At 40.4% G+C, this 15,543-nt stretch overlaps 1 protein-coding gene across 3 annotated transcripts in view; it reads left to right on the top strand.

The window, feature by feature from the left end:
* Positions 1-15,543, top strand: part of syne1a (spectrin repeat containing, nuclear envelope 1a) — a 137,049-nt gene that overhangs the window by 108,580 nt on the left and 12,926 nt on the right. The window contains exons 107-132 of one of the 3 annotated variants that reach the window (XM_055021455.1): positions 5-124; positions 199-399; positions 480-653; positions 767-898; positions 1,540-1,736; positions 2,180-2,312; positions 2,415-2,597; positions 2,709-2,858; positions 2,951-3,127; positions 3,219-3,374; positions 3,456-3,611; positions 3,707-3,877; positions 3,967-4,100; positions 4,181-4,385; positions 5,347-5,529; positions 5,640-5,786; positions 5,890-6,044; positions 6,895-7,042; positions 7,531-7,625; positions 7,708-7,942; positions 8,095-8,346; positions 9,239-9,364; positions 10,313-10,468; positions 12,086-12,244; positions 12,968-13,134; positions 15,137-15,299. In XM_055021455.1, the coding sequence (XP_054877430.1) occupies positions 5-124; positions 199-399; positions 480-653; positions 767-898; positions 1,540-1,736; positions 2,180-2,312; positions 2,415-2,597; positions 2,709-2,858; positions 2,951-3,127; positions 3,219-3,374; positions 3,456-3,611; positions 3,707-3,877; positions 3,967-4,100; positions 4,181-4,385; positions 5,347-5,529; positions 5,640-5,786; positions 5,890-6,044; positions 6,895-7,042; positions 7,531-7,625; positions 7,708-7,942; positions 8,095-8,346; positions 9,239-9,364; positions 10,313-10,468; positions 12,086-12,244; positions 12,968-13,134; positions 15,137-15,299 (4,275 nt within the window). Of the gene's footprint in view, positions 1-4; positions 125-198; positions 400-479; positions 654-766; positions 899-1,539; positions 1,737-2,179; positions 2,313-2,414; positions 2,598-2,708; positions 2,859-2,950; positions 3,128-3,218; positions 3,375-3,455; positions 3,612-3,706; positions 3,878-3,966; positions 4,101-4,180; positions 4,386-5,346; positions 5,530-5,639; positions 5,787-5,889; positions 6,045-6,894; positions 7,043-7,530; positions 7,626-7,707; positions 7,943-8,094; positions 8,347-9,238; positions 9,365-10,312; positions 10,469-12,085; positions 12,245-12,967; positions 13,135-14,281; positions 14,464-15,136; positions 15,300-15,543 lie in introns of those variants that run through there. The other 2 variants (XM_055021456.1, XM_055021457.1) reach the window with 2 other exon arrangements.

Genomic DNA, 15,543 nt, shown 5'->3' with positions numbered 1-15,543 from the left:
GCAGACATTGTCTGAGGTGGAGGACAACCTCAGAGAGCTTGAGCAGAAAGTGACAGAGCTGAGGAGCAAAGCTGAAGGACTCAGATCAGACCAAACCTCCAACCAGGAGCTGCTAAAACTACAAGTAAACTTTAGTCTATGTTTTTTATTCCACTTGCATTGTTTTTTACGCCTTAACACCCTGGTGTGTTTTTTAAGGATGCCTATGAGGAGCTGGTGCTCATGGTGGGCTCCAGGCGCAGCAGCCTGAACCACAGCCTGTCTCTGAAGGCTCAGTATGAAGCTGCGCTCTGTGATCTCACCGACCTGATCGACACCGCTCAGGACAAGATGGCTGCCGACCAGAAGATGACAGTCGCTTCTGTCAGTAAGGTCCAGATGTTGCTCGACAAACACAAAGTAAGAAGAAGACATGTTTCAAACTCTCATTGTTATTTATTTATTTAGCAGAGTTTAAAACATTTGCTTCTTGGATGCAGGAGTTTTTTCAGGGACTGGAGTGTCACATGATCCTGACCCAGACACTTTATGGAAAAGTGTCCAATCTGGTTGCACAGAGGGAAAGCCAAGCCCTAGAGGAGACCATGACTTTAGCTCACAATGTGCTGAAACAAGCACACAGGAGGGGAGTGGAGCTAGAGGGCATTTTGGAGGTGAGAGTGATTTTTAAAAGCAGTATTTTAGAAGCAGCTATGCCTTTAAGACATGCAACTGTAAAGATGTCATAAAATATATTTCTGCCTCTTCTCCTATTTCCATATTTTAGTCCTGGAGCAGACTCATGGAAGATTATAAGGCTTTGTGCCGACAGTTGGAGGCGGTAGAGTGTAGCATCCCCACTGTGGGTCTTGTTGAGGAGACGGAGGAGAGGCTTCTTGAGAGAATCAGTCTTTATCAGGTAAGCTCGTTTTATACACAATAACACAAACAACCTGTGGCTCTTCAGACCTTCCAAAGTACCTCTTAATAATAACCGTAGCTAAAAATTATAAAGAGAATGCTAATATTTGAAAATATAGATATTGTAACATGTGTTAGTTGTAGCAGTTTTCTCATTTTTAATGGTATAATTGCATTCCAAAGCATGAATGACACTAAAAGTTACAGTAATATTTTTTAGATCTATTTTTCTTGTCATTACACAGCAAAACCCAAAGTCTTATGAAGAATTCTTGATCTAGTGCTAATATTTAAGTACAATTTAAAGACAAAACTAAATTGCAAGTAATTTTTCAGAATTGTAGTAGCTTGCTTGCTAATAATTCCATAATATTGATTAAAAAATATATATATATATATCGCCGAAAAGTGACTTGTACGTTAGTTTAGGCAAGTGTTCGAAAATATTTTTACTAGAAAAACTAGACAAAAAATACCAGATAAGATTTTCTGTTTTTGTAGTGCAAGTTGAAAACTTTCTGCTTTTAAAAATTGATTTTCCACCAATATCAACATTGTATATCAGCATTAAGATCAAAAATGATTCGTTGTGTAGGAGGACCTAATAGTTATTGAATTGACTTGTTTCCTGGTTCGTAGCGTCTGAAGGCGAGCCTCACAGAGCATCAGCCCCAACTCTACCAGGTTCTGGAGGAGGGAAAGAGGCTTCTCTTGTCTGTCAGCTGCTCAGACCTGGAGAACCAGCTCACACAGCTGGGTGAACACTGGCTCTCCTCCACCACAAAAGTCAACAAAGAACTGCATCGACTCGACTCAACGCTCAAGCACTGGAGCAGGTTTGGATCTGTTGTCACAGATTTTTATTCCTTTGGTTTCTTTGTGATTTCTTGAAATGTTTCAAGTTTTGTCACACAAACCTCATTGTATTTTACTGGATTTTATGTGTCACAAACACAAAGTAATGCAGAATTGTGGTAATAAACATTAAGCACCCAAGAGTTTTCAAGAAGATAAGAAACCTGAAGAGTGTGGCATGTATTTGAATCCAGTTTCCCTGAGTCATTTTTGTGTAGAACCACTTTTAGCTTAATTTACAGCTGCAAGGTGTTGAAAGCTTTTTTCCATCCACATTTAGGCACCAGTATGTAATTGTTTAAAAAGTACCAATCCAAATATTTGGAGCTGTAACATGCAAAGTTCAAGGTATCCAAATATGTTATGTTGAACATAACATATGTTGAATCTTTCCTTACGTCCTGTTTTTATTATTACATTAAAGGTACCAGAGTGAATCAGCAGAGCTGAGGCACTGGCTGCAGTCTGCCCTCGACAGGCTGGAGTTCTGGACAACCCAGTCGGTGACGGTCCCTCAGGAGCTGGAGACGGTCAGAGATCATCTCTCCGCCTTCCTGGTCAGTTAGGTTCTCACATCAACACCAAAATTACAGAGCTTGTTCTGATACGTTTAATTAATCTTTTTGAGCTCCGTTTTGGATATTTCTCAACTCTTGCAGGAGTTTTCAAAAGAGGTGGATGCCAAGTCGTCGTTGCGGTCGTCCGTGCTGAGCACAGGAAACCAGCTTCTGCGGCTGAAAAGAGTCGACACTGCTGGCCTGAGGACGGCCCTGGGCCAGGTGGACACCCAGTGGGCTGAGCTGCTCACTCGTATCCCAGTAGTGCAAGAGAAACTGCATCAGGTCTGAGAATAGTTTGTGTGTTGATTTCTATAAATATTCCAAGTTAATTACACGCATTTTTGTTTTTTATTTTTTTTGCACTCTTTTCAACTCTCACCTTTTGTCTTTTAGTTGCAAATGGAAAAGCTTGCATCAAGACACGCTATCACAGAACTGATGAGCTGGATCACCCTGATGGAGACCATCATAGAGGAAGATCAGGACAAGATAATGGGAGCTGTCGGTTCAGACATGGTCCAGAACTTCTTACAGAAGTACAAGGTACGAAGAGCAACCTGTATTCCTGCCTTCAGTGCTTAAACTGGTTTAGTTATTTTATCACAATCTCATGATGTCTCATCTTTATCTTGCAGGGTTTTGGAATAGATCTGACCTGTAAGCAGCTGACTGTCGACTTTGTAAACCAGTCGGTGTTGCAGATCAGCAGTCAGGACGTAGAAGGGAAGCGCAGTGACAAGACAGACTTTGCTGAGAAGTTGGGAGCTATGAACAGACGATGGCAGATACTGCAGGGGCTCATTGCTGAAAAGGTAGAGTGACGTTTTTGAATGAGATGACTACTCTGATATGGACCTCATATGTCATCTGTAAGTTGTGAAATGCTTTTGGATTGTGTTTCAGATTCAAATATTGGAAGGACTTTTGGAAAGTTGGTTAGAGCATGAGAATGGAGTTCAGGCTTTGAAAACCTGGCTCATGCTTCAGGAGGAGAAGTTAAAGAAGAAACCCCAGATAGAGGATGTAGCATCGGTGCAGAACGCACTCAAAGACTGTCAGGTTGGTGAGCTATGATCCTATTATTTGACATCTAATGTACTTTTAAAAGAATTCATTTTAGAAACTGGTCTTTGTAAACAGGAGTGGGAACAATCAGTGAAAGAAAAAGAGAAGGATGTAGAGAAAGCAGAGGAAAGAGGAAACGCTTTGATCCAGGATAAGAAAGGAGACGCCTGTTCCGTTGTGAAAGAAACTCTTAAAGGACTGAACCAGTCCTGGGCTCATTTGGACCACATGGTGAGCTTCTTCTATGTCATTTTCTCTTATTTGGTCATTTTCTTCATTTTACCACACTTATATACATTCATTTTGTCCATTTTTTTTCATACCAGATTAGTCAGATAAAAGTGAATTTGCGGTCAGTTCTGGAGCAGTGGATTCTGTACCGGCGAGCTTCAGAGGAGATTAATGGTTATCTGATGGAGTGGAGATACTCTGTGTCCAGGCTGCACTTCCTTAACGGGTCGTTAGAGGCAGTGCAGCAGCAGGTGGAAAGTCTAGAGGTGAGGATGGTAGAAATTTTACTACTCTTTTTCTGAAAAAGGTGAGTCACATCTGTTTAAAATAATCTTTGTCTATGTCTGCATGACAGAATTTGCAAGAGGAGATGGATAAACAGGAGAGCAGTTTGAGAAAGTTTGGCTCCATAACTCACCAGCTGCTGACCGAGAGTCACCCATCTGTGGCTGAAACGCTCAACAGAGCCCTCCAGGATGTTAATGCCAGGTAGCAATTACAAATATCCACAAGGATCATTTTGAAGCTAAACCATAGTTGACATCAACTATTTTCGTTCTCTGTTTAAGGTGGAATCATCTACTTGAGCAGATCTCCGAGCAGCTGAGGAGCAGCAAGTCCTCGCTGGGTGTGTGGCAGCGCTACAGGTCTGCGTACAGCCGGTGTGTCAAGGCGGTTCAGAAACAGGAAGAATGTGCAGATCGTCTGCTGAGGAGCGCCACCGACAGAGACATCACAGAGGAAGAGAGCAGCACCTGGATAAAGGACTGCAACGTAAGTCACACAAAAACACTAACAGAAGTGTTTAATTCAATGTAAGTATTAATCCAGCTGCTCCACGCAGGCCTCAGATGTTTGTTAGAGGAAATTAGTGAGTGGTCGGTAAAGTTAACATGTCATTAAAAGCATTCTGGTTAGTTAAAATTAAAACTAAATTAATTTTAACTACTGGAAAAGTAACACTACACAACTGTAAACACATCACACCCAGCATGCCATAAAGACATGAATTTGTCTTTATGGCAAATTCATGCCATAAATTTGAAACAAACAAATTTCATGAATTTGAAAACAAATGTATGCCGCACTTTGAATTTCTGTTTATAAAATCAACAGAAATCATAAATTAGTTCCCTTCCACTTCTCAGCACTGTTAGCTAAATGTGCAAAAATTTTAGGTTTATAAAAAAAATTTAGCAAGGAAATCAAAGAAATGAGACTAAGATATTTTTCTCTTGCTCCCTCGCTCCTCTGTGAAGAATCGGCATTACGCTCGTCAAAGTCTTGTCAGCTCCCTGCTGCTCTGCACAAAGATTCTACTCCTGCAAATGAAAACCAAATTGCAGCCTGTTCTTTTGCGCAGCTTGAATGTAAACTCTCTGCCCAGTCGGCACAAAAGCCCTTTCAGAGTGAAGCCGCAAAGAGAAAGACAAGCCTGTGATTTACACTACAGGGATCCACGAGCGTCATGCTGGGCGTGTCGGGGCGTAATGTCACAGTCTTAATTGTTTGAGCAGACTGTCTGAGAGAGGATCACCAATGCAGATCGTTGCTAGGCAAAGTGGCAAAGAATTTAATGCTGTTGCAGCGGCTTTTTAAAACTGTTTCTTTGCTGTTTACCAAAATTCGACAGAATATATCATTGTATTAGTTATGAGCTGCTTTTCCCACCAAATTCTTGGAAGCTTACACATTAAAACACTGTCTGTCTTTTTTCCCTCTTATTTTATGGCAGGATTGCCTGAAAGACCAAGACTCGGTGCAGCAGTCCCTCCAGCAGCTGCAGGCATTAGAGGAGCAGCTGAAGTGCCAAGTCGACGCCTCCTCCTCTGCATCGCTCAAATCTGACCATCTGCAGCTCGCTCATCGCCTGGCAGCGCTAGAGCACGCCCTCAACAGGCAGCAAGAAGTACTGCAGGTCGGTTAGCAGGGATTGTCTGGAGAGTTTATTGACCCCTGATATGTGGGGGTGGGTTAAAAAGCTGCGATCTTATTGTTTTTATTCACCATGTGTCGGTCTGTTCATAGTGCGACTCCCAAGCCTGCGAGGGCTTCAGAGAGCAGCTGGACGCATTGATATGTAAGGCAAAAGAGGCGGAGGAGGTGCTGAAGGAGTCTGACCCAGTCGGTTCACCGGACCTCACTGTGGTGCAGACATGCATAGAAAGACTCAAGGTACAAACATGCCTGTCATAGCAAGAATTTATTCAGTATTTGTCTGTATTGTTATTATTATTTATTCAGGGTTTTTTTTTTAAATGAGCAATGTTTTCCATAGGGACAGCTCCTGAAGCTGAGCAGCCTGTCTCCAGACCTGGAGCGTGTCAATGAGTTGGTGTACCGACTACCAGTCAGTGACAGAGATGTTAAACGGGTACAGAATCTCAATAGAACCTGGACCGCTCACTCTGCTCACCTCACAGAGAGGTTCAGGTAACCAAAACATTTGATGTCACAATAGTTTCTCAAATGATTTAGAAACATTTAAATTTTTTATACTGTAGCCAAAGATCAGGTTTTCATGCTTCTTTGGGCTTTGTGGCTTTTTTGTTGCACTTTCACTGCTTTTTTGTCCATTATCAGACATTTATTTTGATTTTTTTATTTACTTACCTAACTTTGACTTGTCAGTCATTAAAACATGCAAAACAGACCAGACAGCCAATAACTCAGATCATGTTGCAGGTATTTGCTTTATTTTAGGACTTTAAGAGAAATATTCTTTATTGTCCCTCAGATAGGAAACTAATGTGTAATAACATCAAAGTGAAAAGCAAATACAGGCATTCAGATTCACATTAAGGTACAAATTAGAATAAGTTGTAGGCTACATTTTTATGTTTTGTACTTCTTCTCTTGTCCTACACTTTCCCTAATTTTCTCTTTGTGATGGCTGTGTCCTTCTTTTACTTAATGATTTTTTAGTTTTGTTTTTTTATATGGTATGGACACTTTTTTTGTCTCAAAATAAAGATTTTCTTATCTGTTTAAAACACACACACTGTGTAATATGATCTCAAGGTTAGACGCCAGGACTGAACATAAAATCTGCAGTTTTTTTTTTTTTTAACTAGGCGTAAAAACTAATTTTTTAAGATCTCAAAAAACATCCAGCAAATGATTGATCATGACAAATGTTTATGGTTCACAAACGTTGACTGGAAACTAAGAGATAAATGAGGATGGTTAACACTCGGCACTATAATTCCCAACAAATTCACAAAGTGGTCAAATAAACGGCTAATTTTAATTTGAATATGTTTGTTCTTTCTGTTGTCTCCAGTAAACTGCAGTCGGTGTTGCTGCAGCAGCAGAGTTTCCTCCAGAAATGCGAAGCCTGGATGGATTTCCTCTCTCAGACGGAGCAGAAACTGACTGCAGAGATTTCAGGAAACTACCAGAGTCTGTTGGAGCAGCAGAGAGACCACGAAGTTAGACATTTCTCATTAGTTTGTTTTCTTTTATGTTTTTCTATCTTTTTTTGATCTGTTGTCACATTACAACAACAAACTTTCAGTGTATTCAACTGGGATTTTATGTTAAGCTCTGTATGGTTTTAGTGTCTGTGAACATCTGTTGAGTCACATCTCAATTAGATTTAGCTCCAGACTTTCACTTTAATCACACATTGCATTTTACACAGGTACAAAAAAGTAAAATCAATCAATTTTAATGTCTTTATTAAAAGAACAATGAAAGACAGCATGATACTGTTAATGATAAGTATCATGCTGTTACTTATCATTAACAGCATGATAAAAATCAATATGCAATTCAAAGGTCAAAGTTAAAAACCGTGTGCATAATTTCTCCTCCCAATGTATTTTTAAAACCTTCAAGGCGTATAAATACTTTTAGAAGCTGCTCAATGTGTGAATGTATTGTATGTAGTACTTTAACAATATTCATGAACTTGCAGTTGTTCCAGGCAGAGATGTTCAGCCGACAGCAGATCCTTTACTCCATCATCAGCGACGGCCATCGGCTGCTGGACTTGGGTCAAGTGGATGACAGGTCGATGCCACAAACACTCAGTAATTTTCCACTCATGGAATGAAATCCGTCATTACGGTTGTCTCTCTTCATCCTGAAACAGTGACGACTTCAGTGTGAAACTGGCTCTGCTGAGCAACCAGTGGCAGTGTGTGGTGCGGCGGGCTCAGCAGCGGAGAGGCATCATCGACAGTCTGGTGCGACAGTGGCAGAACTACCAGGAGACGTCTGAGAAGCTGCGCCGGTGGCTGCAGGAAGTGACTCGCGATCCAGACGTACATCAGTCAGGAGAACCGGTGGCCCTGCAGGAGGCCCGAAGCCTCCTGGGTCAGATACAAGTACGTCACTGACTGAAGTTGTACTATATTTCTTCAAACGTCTGCTGCAGTTTGCGACGTTGAAATACAACAGAAAAGTGCCATAAATGAACTCCACAGAGAAATTCACATCAGATCTAAACCCTAAGTCTTTATCTTGTCTCCAACCTTAGAGTCCCTTAGTAAACCTGAACCCACTCTGCCCTCTGTCTCTGTCCCTGCTCCTCCAGCTCAGGGAGCGAATGCTTCAGAGGCAGCAAGGCGTCTACATCCTGACGGTGGAGGCCGGCAGGAGCCTGCTGCTGTCGGCTGATGTCAGGGCGGAATCCTCTCTGCAGACGGAGCTCATGGAGATCCATGATAGGTGGAAGCATGCTCACGACCGCCTAAATGAGCAGAAGAAGGAGCTGCATGGCTTGCTTAAGGTCTGGATTCATAGATTAAAACAGTGACGCTTCATTCTGCTTAATAATGTGTTTTTTTATAATATTTTAAAAGATATGCTGTGATACAAAATACCAGTTGTACAGGTTACGCAGTCGCAGATGTTGTGCCGACCCTTGTTAAATTTGGAAGCCTGATTTCTCCAAATAGCTCAGTATGTTTTCTCTCCATTTGGTTCAACTGTGTGGGTTTTACACATTTCAGTCCAGGTTGAGTTGCTGATTTTTAAGCAGGGGTTTCATTTGTGGTTGGCTCTCTGCCATTGTGATAAACTCATATCACTCACATCACTGTGGGCAATGATACTGGTGTCCAGCATCCAGCTTGGGAACTTAACACACTGTCTTCTAAGAGTAAAAGTTTGTGTCCAAGTGTCAACCATCTGACTCAATAATCCCACTAAATAGATAAAGCAAGCTATCCAGCAGAAATTGTGGAAGAAACTTGTTTATGACTCCAAAATGAAGTGAAGGGGATCAATATTCATGCCAGTAATGAGTGTATTTAATCTTCTCACTAGAGACGTATAGCTAACTAATTAATTGCTTTCAACTGGGAGTGTTGATTTAGGTTTTTTGATCTGAATCTCTGACCATGTTTGTTTAATTCCTCATTCAGACTACTTTAAAAATAGCCACAGACTAATCTATTTGGAGCAGAATTACCTTCTTTTGTTATTTAACTCTCTTAATTCTCCACTTTGTTTGCTGCAATAGTGCTGTGTCACTCTTTTCAAGGACACATTTGCTTGCAGTGTAGTTTGTTGATGCTGCTGATAAAGTAGCAGGAATAATTCATAACTTCTTTGAGCATCCTGCAGCTTGTGTGGATGTCGCTTTTCTGCTCTAATTCTTGCAGTGTTTGTTTGTGTAGAACTGGGAGCTATGCGAGAAGGGCATCGACGTGTCACTGGAGAAGCTGCGGGCCTTTAAGAGAAAGCTGTCGGTGGCGCTCCCAGAGCATCATGAGGAACTGCACTCCGAGCAAATCAGGTGCAAGGTGAGGACTCATTTTCTCCTTCTCCCTCAATTAATAGTTGCATTTTTTGTTTTTCATCTCTCTTTTTCCTTCAGTAATCACGTGTTTACACACAAACCTTCAGACTCAGACTTGTCCTCTTGTTACCTCTGTAATCCGACGCGCCGCCTGGACAAACAGATAAACAGACAGGCAGAAAAAAACTTTATCCATCTTATTGCAATCATGTGACCTTGCATTTATTTAATTAGATTGCTTTTATTTTTGATGATTGACCTTGCATTTATGATTTGCAACATGTTGAAAAGACATTTTTGTATAAAAAATATATGTATTTTTTATCTGCTCTTGCAAATTTCCTTCTGTAAAAATCAATGATGTTTGGCTCTTCTTCAGCCGGTGGTCAGTATCTGCAGTCATGTTTGATGCATGGCACGTCCTCAGCTCCTCAGGGGTGGAGGAGGAGGAAGAGTGTGTATGCAGCAGCAGCACATAGCATCAGCTGAGGAGAGAAAGAGAGAGAGAGGGGGTGGGGAAGAAGAAAGGCGGTGATTGCGTGAGCAGGAGAGAGAAAGAAAGAGAGAGCATCCCTGGCTCTGTGGGGGTGAATGTGTGCTTCCTTTTGTGCGTGTGTTGCGTAATGGAGACATTCTCCAGGTCCACAAATGATTACAGCGCAGCAGAACGTCACAGTGACGAGGGAGGAGGAGGACGTACAAGGCTAGAAGGTTCTGTTGCAGTGTCCTGCTTTCACAATTGAATGTAGGGATTTCATTTCAACTCAAGGTTAGACGCTGCTGTGCAAAAATCTAAATAACTCGTCTGTTTGCTGTTTCGCTGGTTTGACGTTGCTTCTGGTTTCGCTACTGCTGACATTCTTTGCTTTGGGAGGATTCTGGCTGCTGATGATGGATGAATAAAGGTCTCCAGCAACAGCTTTGCTTTTCTGTTTTTCTGCCATGGATTCAGGAGCTGGAGAGCAGCGTGGAGGGATGGACTGACGACCTTACTTCCTTGTTCAGGCTGAGGGATTCCTTGGAGGGTTTGGTCAGTACTGATGATGTCACAGTCTTACAGGAACGCCTGCAGCTGCTGTGGCGTCAGTGGGAGGAAGTTTGCCATCAGGTAGGATGCGCACAACAAACATTTAATTTGCCCAGTTAATAAGATTTTAGTAGCTTTAATTAATTTCTACTTGGCAAAATTCTTAATTAAAGTGACTCATTAAGCAAAGTAGAACTAAAAGCTTAAATAAATGAATGGATTTTGAATGAATGATGCAATACTTGTCTGAAAGCTTAGGAGCCCTTAGTGCAAAAATTGAATTACTTAAAGTATCTAAAATCAAAAGTAGTTGTTCAGAAAATCTAAGAGAATTGAAATAACATGACTATATTTAACTGATTGTACAAAATAATTCAAATCTGGAAAAAAACAAATTTTAATTTCAGTTATCTAAAGGCATTGTTGAAAAGGCAAGTGAATTTGTAAAGCATTAGCTGGGTCAACACAGTAGGATGTTATAAAATGAAGTTGTTTTTAGAAAAAATACTATATTTTAATAATGCTTCTTTGCTATTATTCCATTCACCCCTTCAACCTTATGGCAGTTTTCATTTTTTAGCCAAAGATAACACCTGATAATTAAATAACCACCATATGAAAACATATGGTGGTTATTTAGTAAAATTTATAGACAAGTTTGTGCACTAAAATCACCATCTCAAACTCTTGTCATCATTCAAGGCCTTATAGATCTACTTTTCATCCTCATTAATAAATATAAAATGGCTTTAAGATTGGCTTAGTCATGGGGAAGAGTATAAAAGTGAAAAGAAAAGGTTCTAAAATTCACCCTTGTGGAACTCCACAATTAACTGTTCAAGCAGAGAAGTGTTTCAAGAATTAAGCCATTTAGCGTTATGAGTTGTTTCACTATCTGCTGTTCCTGTCTGCCTGCCTGGTGTAAAGGTTGAATATATATAAGTCTGAATCGTTTCATTAGCAAAGACAATATAGACAAATGTCTTTAACTTCCTCAGTTGTGCTCACTGTTAGCTGCTGATTTACAGATACATTATCTCTGCATGGAATCCAAATTTGGATATTTGGTTAGATTAAATTGGACTTTTCATCTAGTCCTCTAAATATTGCAAAAAAAAACTAAATCATATGCAATAGAAGAATTTTTAAAAATACATTAAATTCTTCTTCAAATAGCATTGCTGACAATCTAAGGAGCCTCAATGTCTCAATTCCTCTTAACTCCCACAGAGAGTCTTGCTCATAAACTGAATGAAACACTGTTAGCAGTCCAGGCTTTTTCTCTGATAACAATCAACACATTTGCATAATGTTAGTTATTAAAGCATCATAATATCAGAGAAGCATTCTAACCCAAAGAGATCCAAAGTTATAACTGAAAAGTATGTTTAAATATGTTTGGGTTGGTGCCGCTCAAACCACTCCTTATTGGAAATAGAAAGTGAGAACAGCTGTTTGCAGACACTGAACTCAGCTGTCCTGACTTAATCACATTTATACCCAACACTGCAGACGTCACGAGATCCAGTAGCTTCACTGGGATGGGCTGTTTGGAATACGCAGAACAATGTTTCAAGAATTTAAATTTAAATAAATTATTGCTCCTGTTTCTTTAACTCTCTTAGAAAGCCAATTCTTTTTTTTATATTTTTCCTGTCAAATCATTGATTAGTACTTTCTCTGCCTTTATTTCCTCAGCTTTCCCTGCGCAGGCAGCAGGTGAGCGAGAAGTTGAATGAGTGGGCCGTTTTCAATGAGAAGAACAAGGAGCTGTGTGAGTGGCTCACACAGATGGAGAGCAAAGTCTCTCAGAATGGAGACATCAGTATTGAAGAGATGATTGAAAAGCTGCGCAAGGTAATTTCTAAAAATACCCACTACCCTTTGCTTTTGAAATATGACTTATAAAGAGCCCTGAAATCTGTTTATCCTCTTAAACACTGCTTAAGTTTTGATTTTTGTTGTTGCACTTCAGTGTCTTAGATCATTAAACACATTTTAATATCAGACATAAAAGACATTTATTAAGGAAAAAAGCTACTTTAATCAACCTGGTTCTGTGTTAAATTAGTAATTGTTTTCCAAGCTGATGAACTGGTTGTGTCGTCACACAAATGCTGTCAAGCCTTGGAGATATCTGACCTTTGACATCACTGTGGAGGAGATTTGGTCCACTCTTCTTTTGAAAATTGCTTTAATTAAGGCCCATTGAAGGGTTTTGAGCATAAAGGATTCTTCTGTGGTCATCCCACAGCATCTCAATTTGATATAGCCTGAACTTTGACTTAATTTTTTTTAGTCTTTTAGATGTTGATTTGTTTTTGTGTATTGGGTTTTTGTCTCAAGGTCACAAGCTGTCATTTTGCAATCTCTGAACTCTATTTCTCTATTTCTTTCTTATTGCTGAATCAGAGTTTTTGGTTACAAGGGTTTTTTCATCCTTTTTCACTCCACTTCATGTTGTTGGACAGGTTCTCTTTGGTTTTACAGAGCTCGTAGTAAAATGTGCCAAAAACCAAAAAAGAAAAGAAACATAACAATGCTTTTTCAGAGCATTAAAAGTTACTTGGTGTTCCTCAGGACTACCAAGAGGAGATCAGCGTCGCTCAGGAAAACAAGCAGCAGCTACAGATGATGGGCAAGCGCCTGGCCAGAGCCAGCCAGGACAGCAAGGCGGCTGAGATCCAGCACAAACTCAGCAAAGTCAGTGAGCGCTGGCAGCACCTGCTGGACCTTATTGCAGCCAGGTGGGTTTACAAGACACCCTCATGCACTCTTTTTGTGTTAGTCAATGAAAATGAAATAACTTTTTATCAGCTCTGGTAGTTTGGGGAGGGGACGCTTTTCTCTCAGTGATTGTATTTCCCACAATCCTGCTGAGGCATTTCCTCACTTCCTGACTGGGGTCACTGGGACATCCACTCTCTTGGGAGAGAACAATGTAACATGATTTCTCTTTTGTGACCTTTTGGTCACTTGGCAAGTTTTCTTGGGACAGAATTTTTGAAAAATGTGTTGCATAAATATTCACTCAACTTGAACTTTTTCATACTTTATGGATGTGTTTTAGTGGGATTGTATATAATTTTAAAATTGAGATAAAGTAGTTTCAGATTTTAAAAAATATGCATGAAATGAAGTTTTGGGGATGATCCATCTGCTGATACCCCGAAACGAAATGTCTTCAGAAACAAATTTCAGGTTGTAATGTGACCACATGCAGAAAATTTGTACAATAACTCAGAAGCCCTTAAAAGATTAGAAAATTTGTGGATTTTATGCCTTGAAATCTGTATGCATGTGACAGACAAACTCCTCCTCCTGTGTTGTAAAATGGACCCGACCCAAACTTTGACTGCAGCTCTCCCAGCTGCTGTCCTCAGCTGTTGCCCTCTGGGGCGACACTGTAGGGAGAAAGAAAGCAGAGGACTGTTGGTGACATCACACAAGCAGCTGTACTCCCTTTAATATCCTCCATTTGGAGAAAACAATTGCATTACTGCTTTGTGTTTGCAGAAATCTTTTTTTTTTTATAGCATTTATCTAGAATTTGAAAGACACAAGGAAATTGTCATTTTCTTGCAACCATGATTTGTTTTTTTTAGCGAATATGTTATATTGTAGCTCAGTGTCCACTCTCACAAAGCTTCTACTTATGTTCACACTCAGTCGGTGTGGAGCTTGTGTTTTATATTTCCACACAGTTCAGCTCTGCAGCACATGCTTCTGACTGTACGGCTGTTTTTAGAAACAGCCACACTTGTCACTCTCAGGCACTTACACACTCACACACACGCACACATTGGCCTGTTTGGGGTTTTCTTTTTTTAACCTTGGAGAGCAACAGTTGATAAGTCACACTTTTGTCTCCCCGCCTCTACCTGCTGCCCCAGTTTAGACAAACTCTCATGTGGAGCTTGCAGATAAACAGAGGAGCGTTTGGACATTTACTTCATAACTTCACTATTGTCTTTGGGAACTTTGCTCCCCCCGATGGTTTTGGATTTTGGGGCAGATAATATGGCAGGATGTCCCAGCGAGGAGGATCTGCCAGAGTGCGACTGCGATGTCAACAGGCAGGAGGATTTTAAGATTTATGAAGGAAACAAAGCTACTTATTATTGTAGTAATTAGAAATAATGTCCTTGACTTTGTAAAACCAATAACTCAGCACATAGTGGGAAATGTTTGCTTTTCAAGGTCATGAGAAAACAGCGTCTTTGTTTGACTTCTATCATATTTGATCTGCTGTTTGTAATGAGGCTCTCCAAACATCTGCAGCATGCAAATAAAGGGAAATATTTTTAAAAACTTTGAATTATTCAAAGAGTCTTTGAGAATGCGTGAAAAGTTATTTTAAATACCTTTCAGTGGTGCTGTTGTCACTGCCAAATGCCAAGCGGGTTTAGGTATTACGAGAGGTTGTGTGCAGCTGATGTAAATGCAAATAGCAAACAAATGTCCTCAAAATATTACATCCAGTCCTGTGTTACCACCAGCTGCATGCTCCAATTCTTAGAATCTGATTAAGTTTTGGACATTTGGTGTAAAGATGCAGATATTATCTGGTAAACAGCTTTCTTTGTGGCTTAATTTTGTCTGTTTTTGGTTATTACAGAATTAAACACGAGTAGTCCTATGGACAACATCAATTCGGCCTGATTCACTGGAAATATTCCTGTTTTATTTGCTTTTAGAGTCTTCCCATGTTTGACTATGACTTAATTGCTGAATCTGTTCCTGGATCAGGGTGAAAAAGCTACGGGAGACCCTGGTGGCGGTGCAGCAGCTGGACAAAAACATGAGCAGCCTTAGGTCCTGGCTCTCCCACATCGAGACCGATCTCTCCAGGCCCATCGTCTACGAAACCTGCGACAAGCAGGAGATCCAGAGGAAACTCAACCAACAGCAGGCAAGCAGATTTGAACTTTCTCATTCTGCTTTTTAGTTTGAAGCATTTCGGAAAAAACTTAGTCAGTTTGTGGGAATTTGCATCACTTGTGTGAACACAAATGAACAGAGATATAGTCTAATAGTTTGTATTGTCATCAGGAATAAATTACACGAGGAGCACGCGAGTCAAAATGCAGTGGATTAAATTGAGAGCCAGTACGGCACATGACTCGTGCTCTGTTGCCAAGATTCTGCTCTAAATC

The sequence above is a fragment of the Poeciliopsis prolifica genome, unplaced genomic scaffold, assembly GCF_027474105.1.
Source record: "Poeciliopsis prolifica strain line A6 unplaced genomic scaffold, Auburn_PproV2 SCAFFOLD076, whole genome shotgun sequence".
NCBI classification, from domain to species: domain Eukaryota; kingdom Metazoa; phylum Chordata; class Actinopteri; order Cyprinodontiformes; family Poeciliidae; genus Poeciliopsis; species Poeciliopsis prolifica.
The sequence above is the reverse complement of the archived record's forward strand: the minus strand, read 5'-3'. Positions and strand labels throughout refer to the sequence as shown.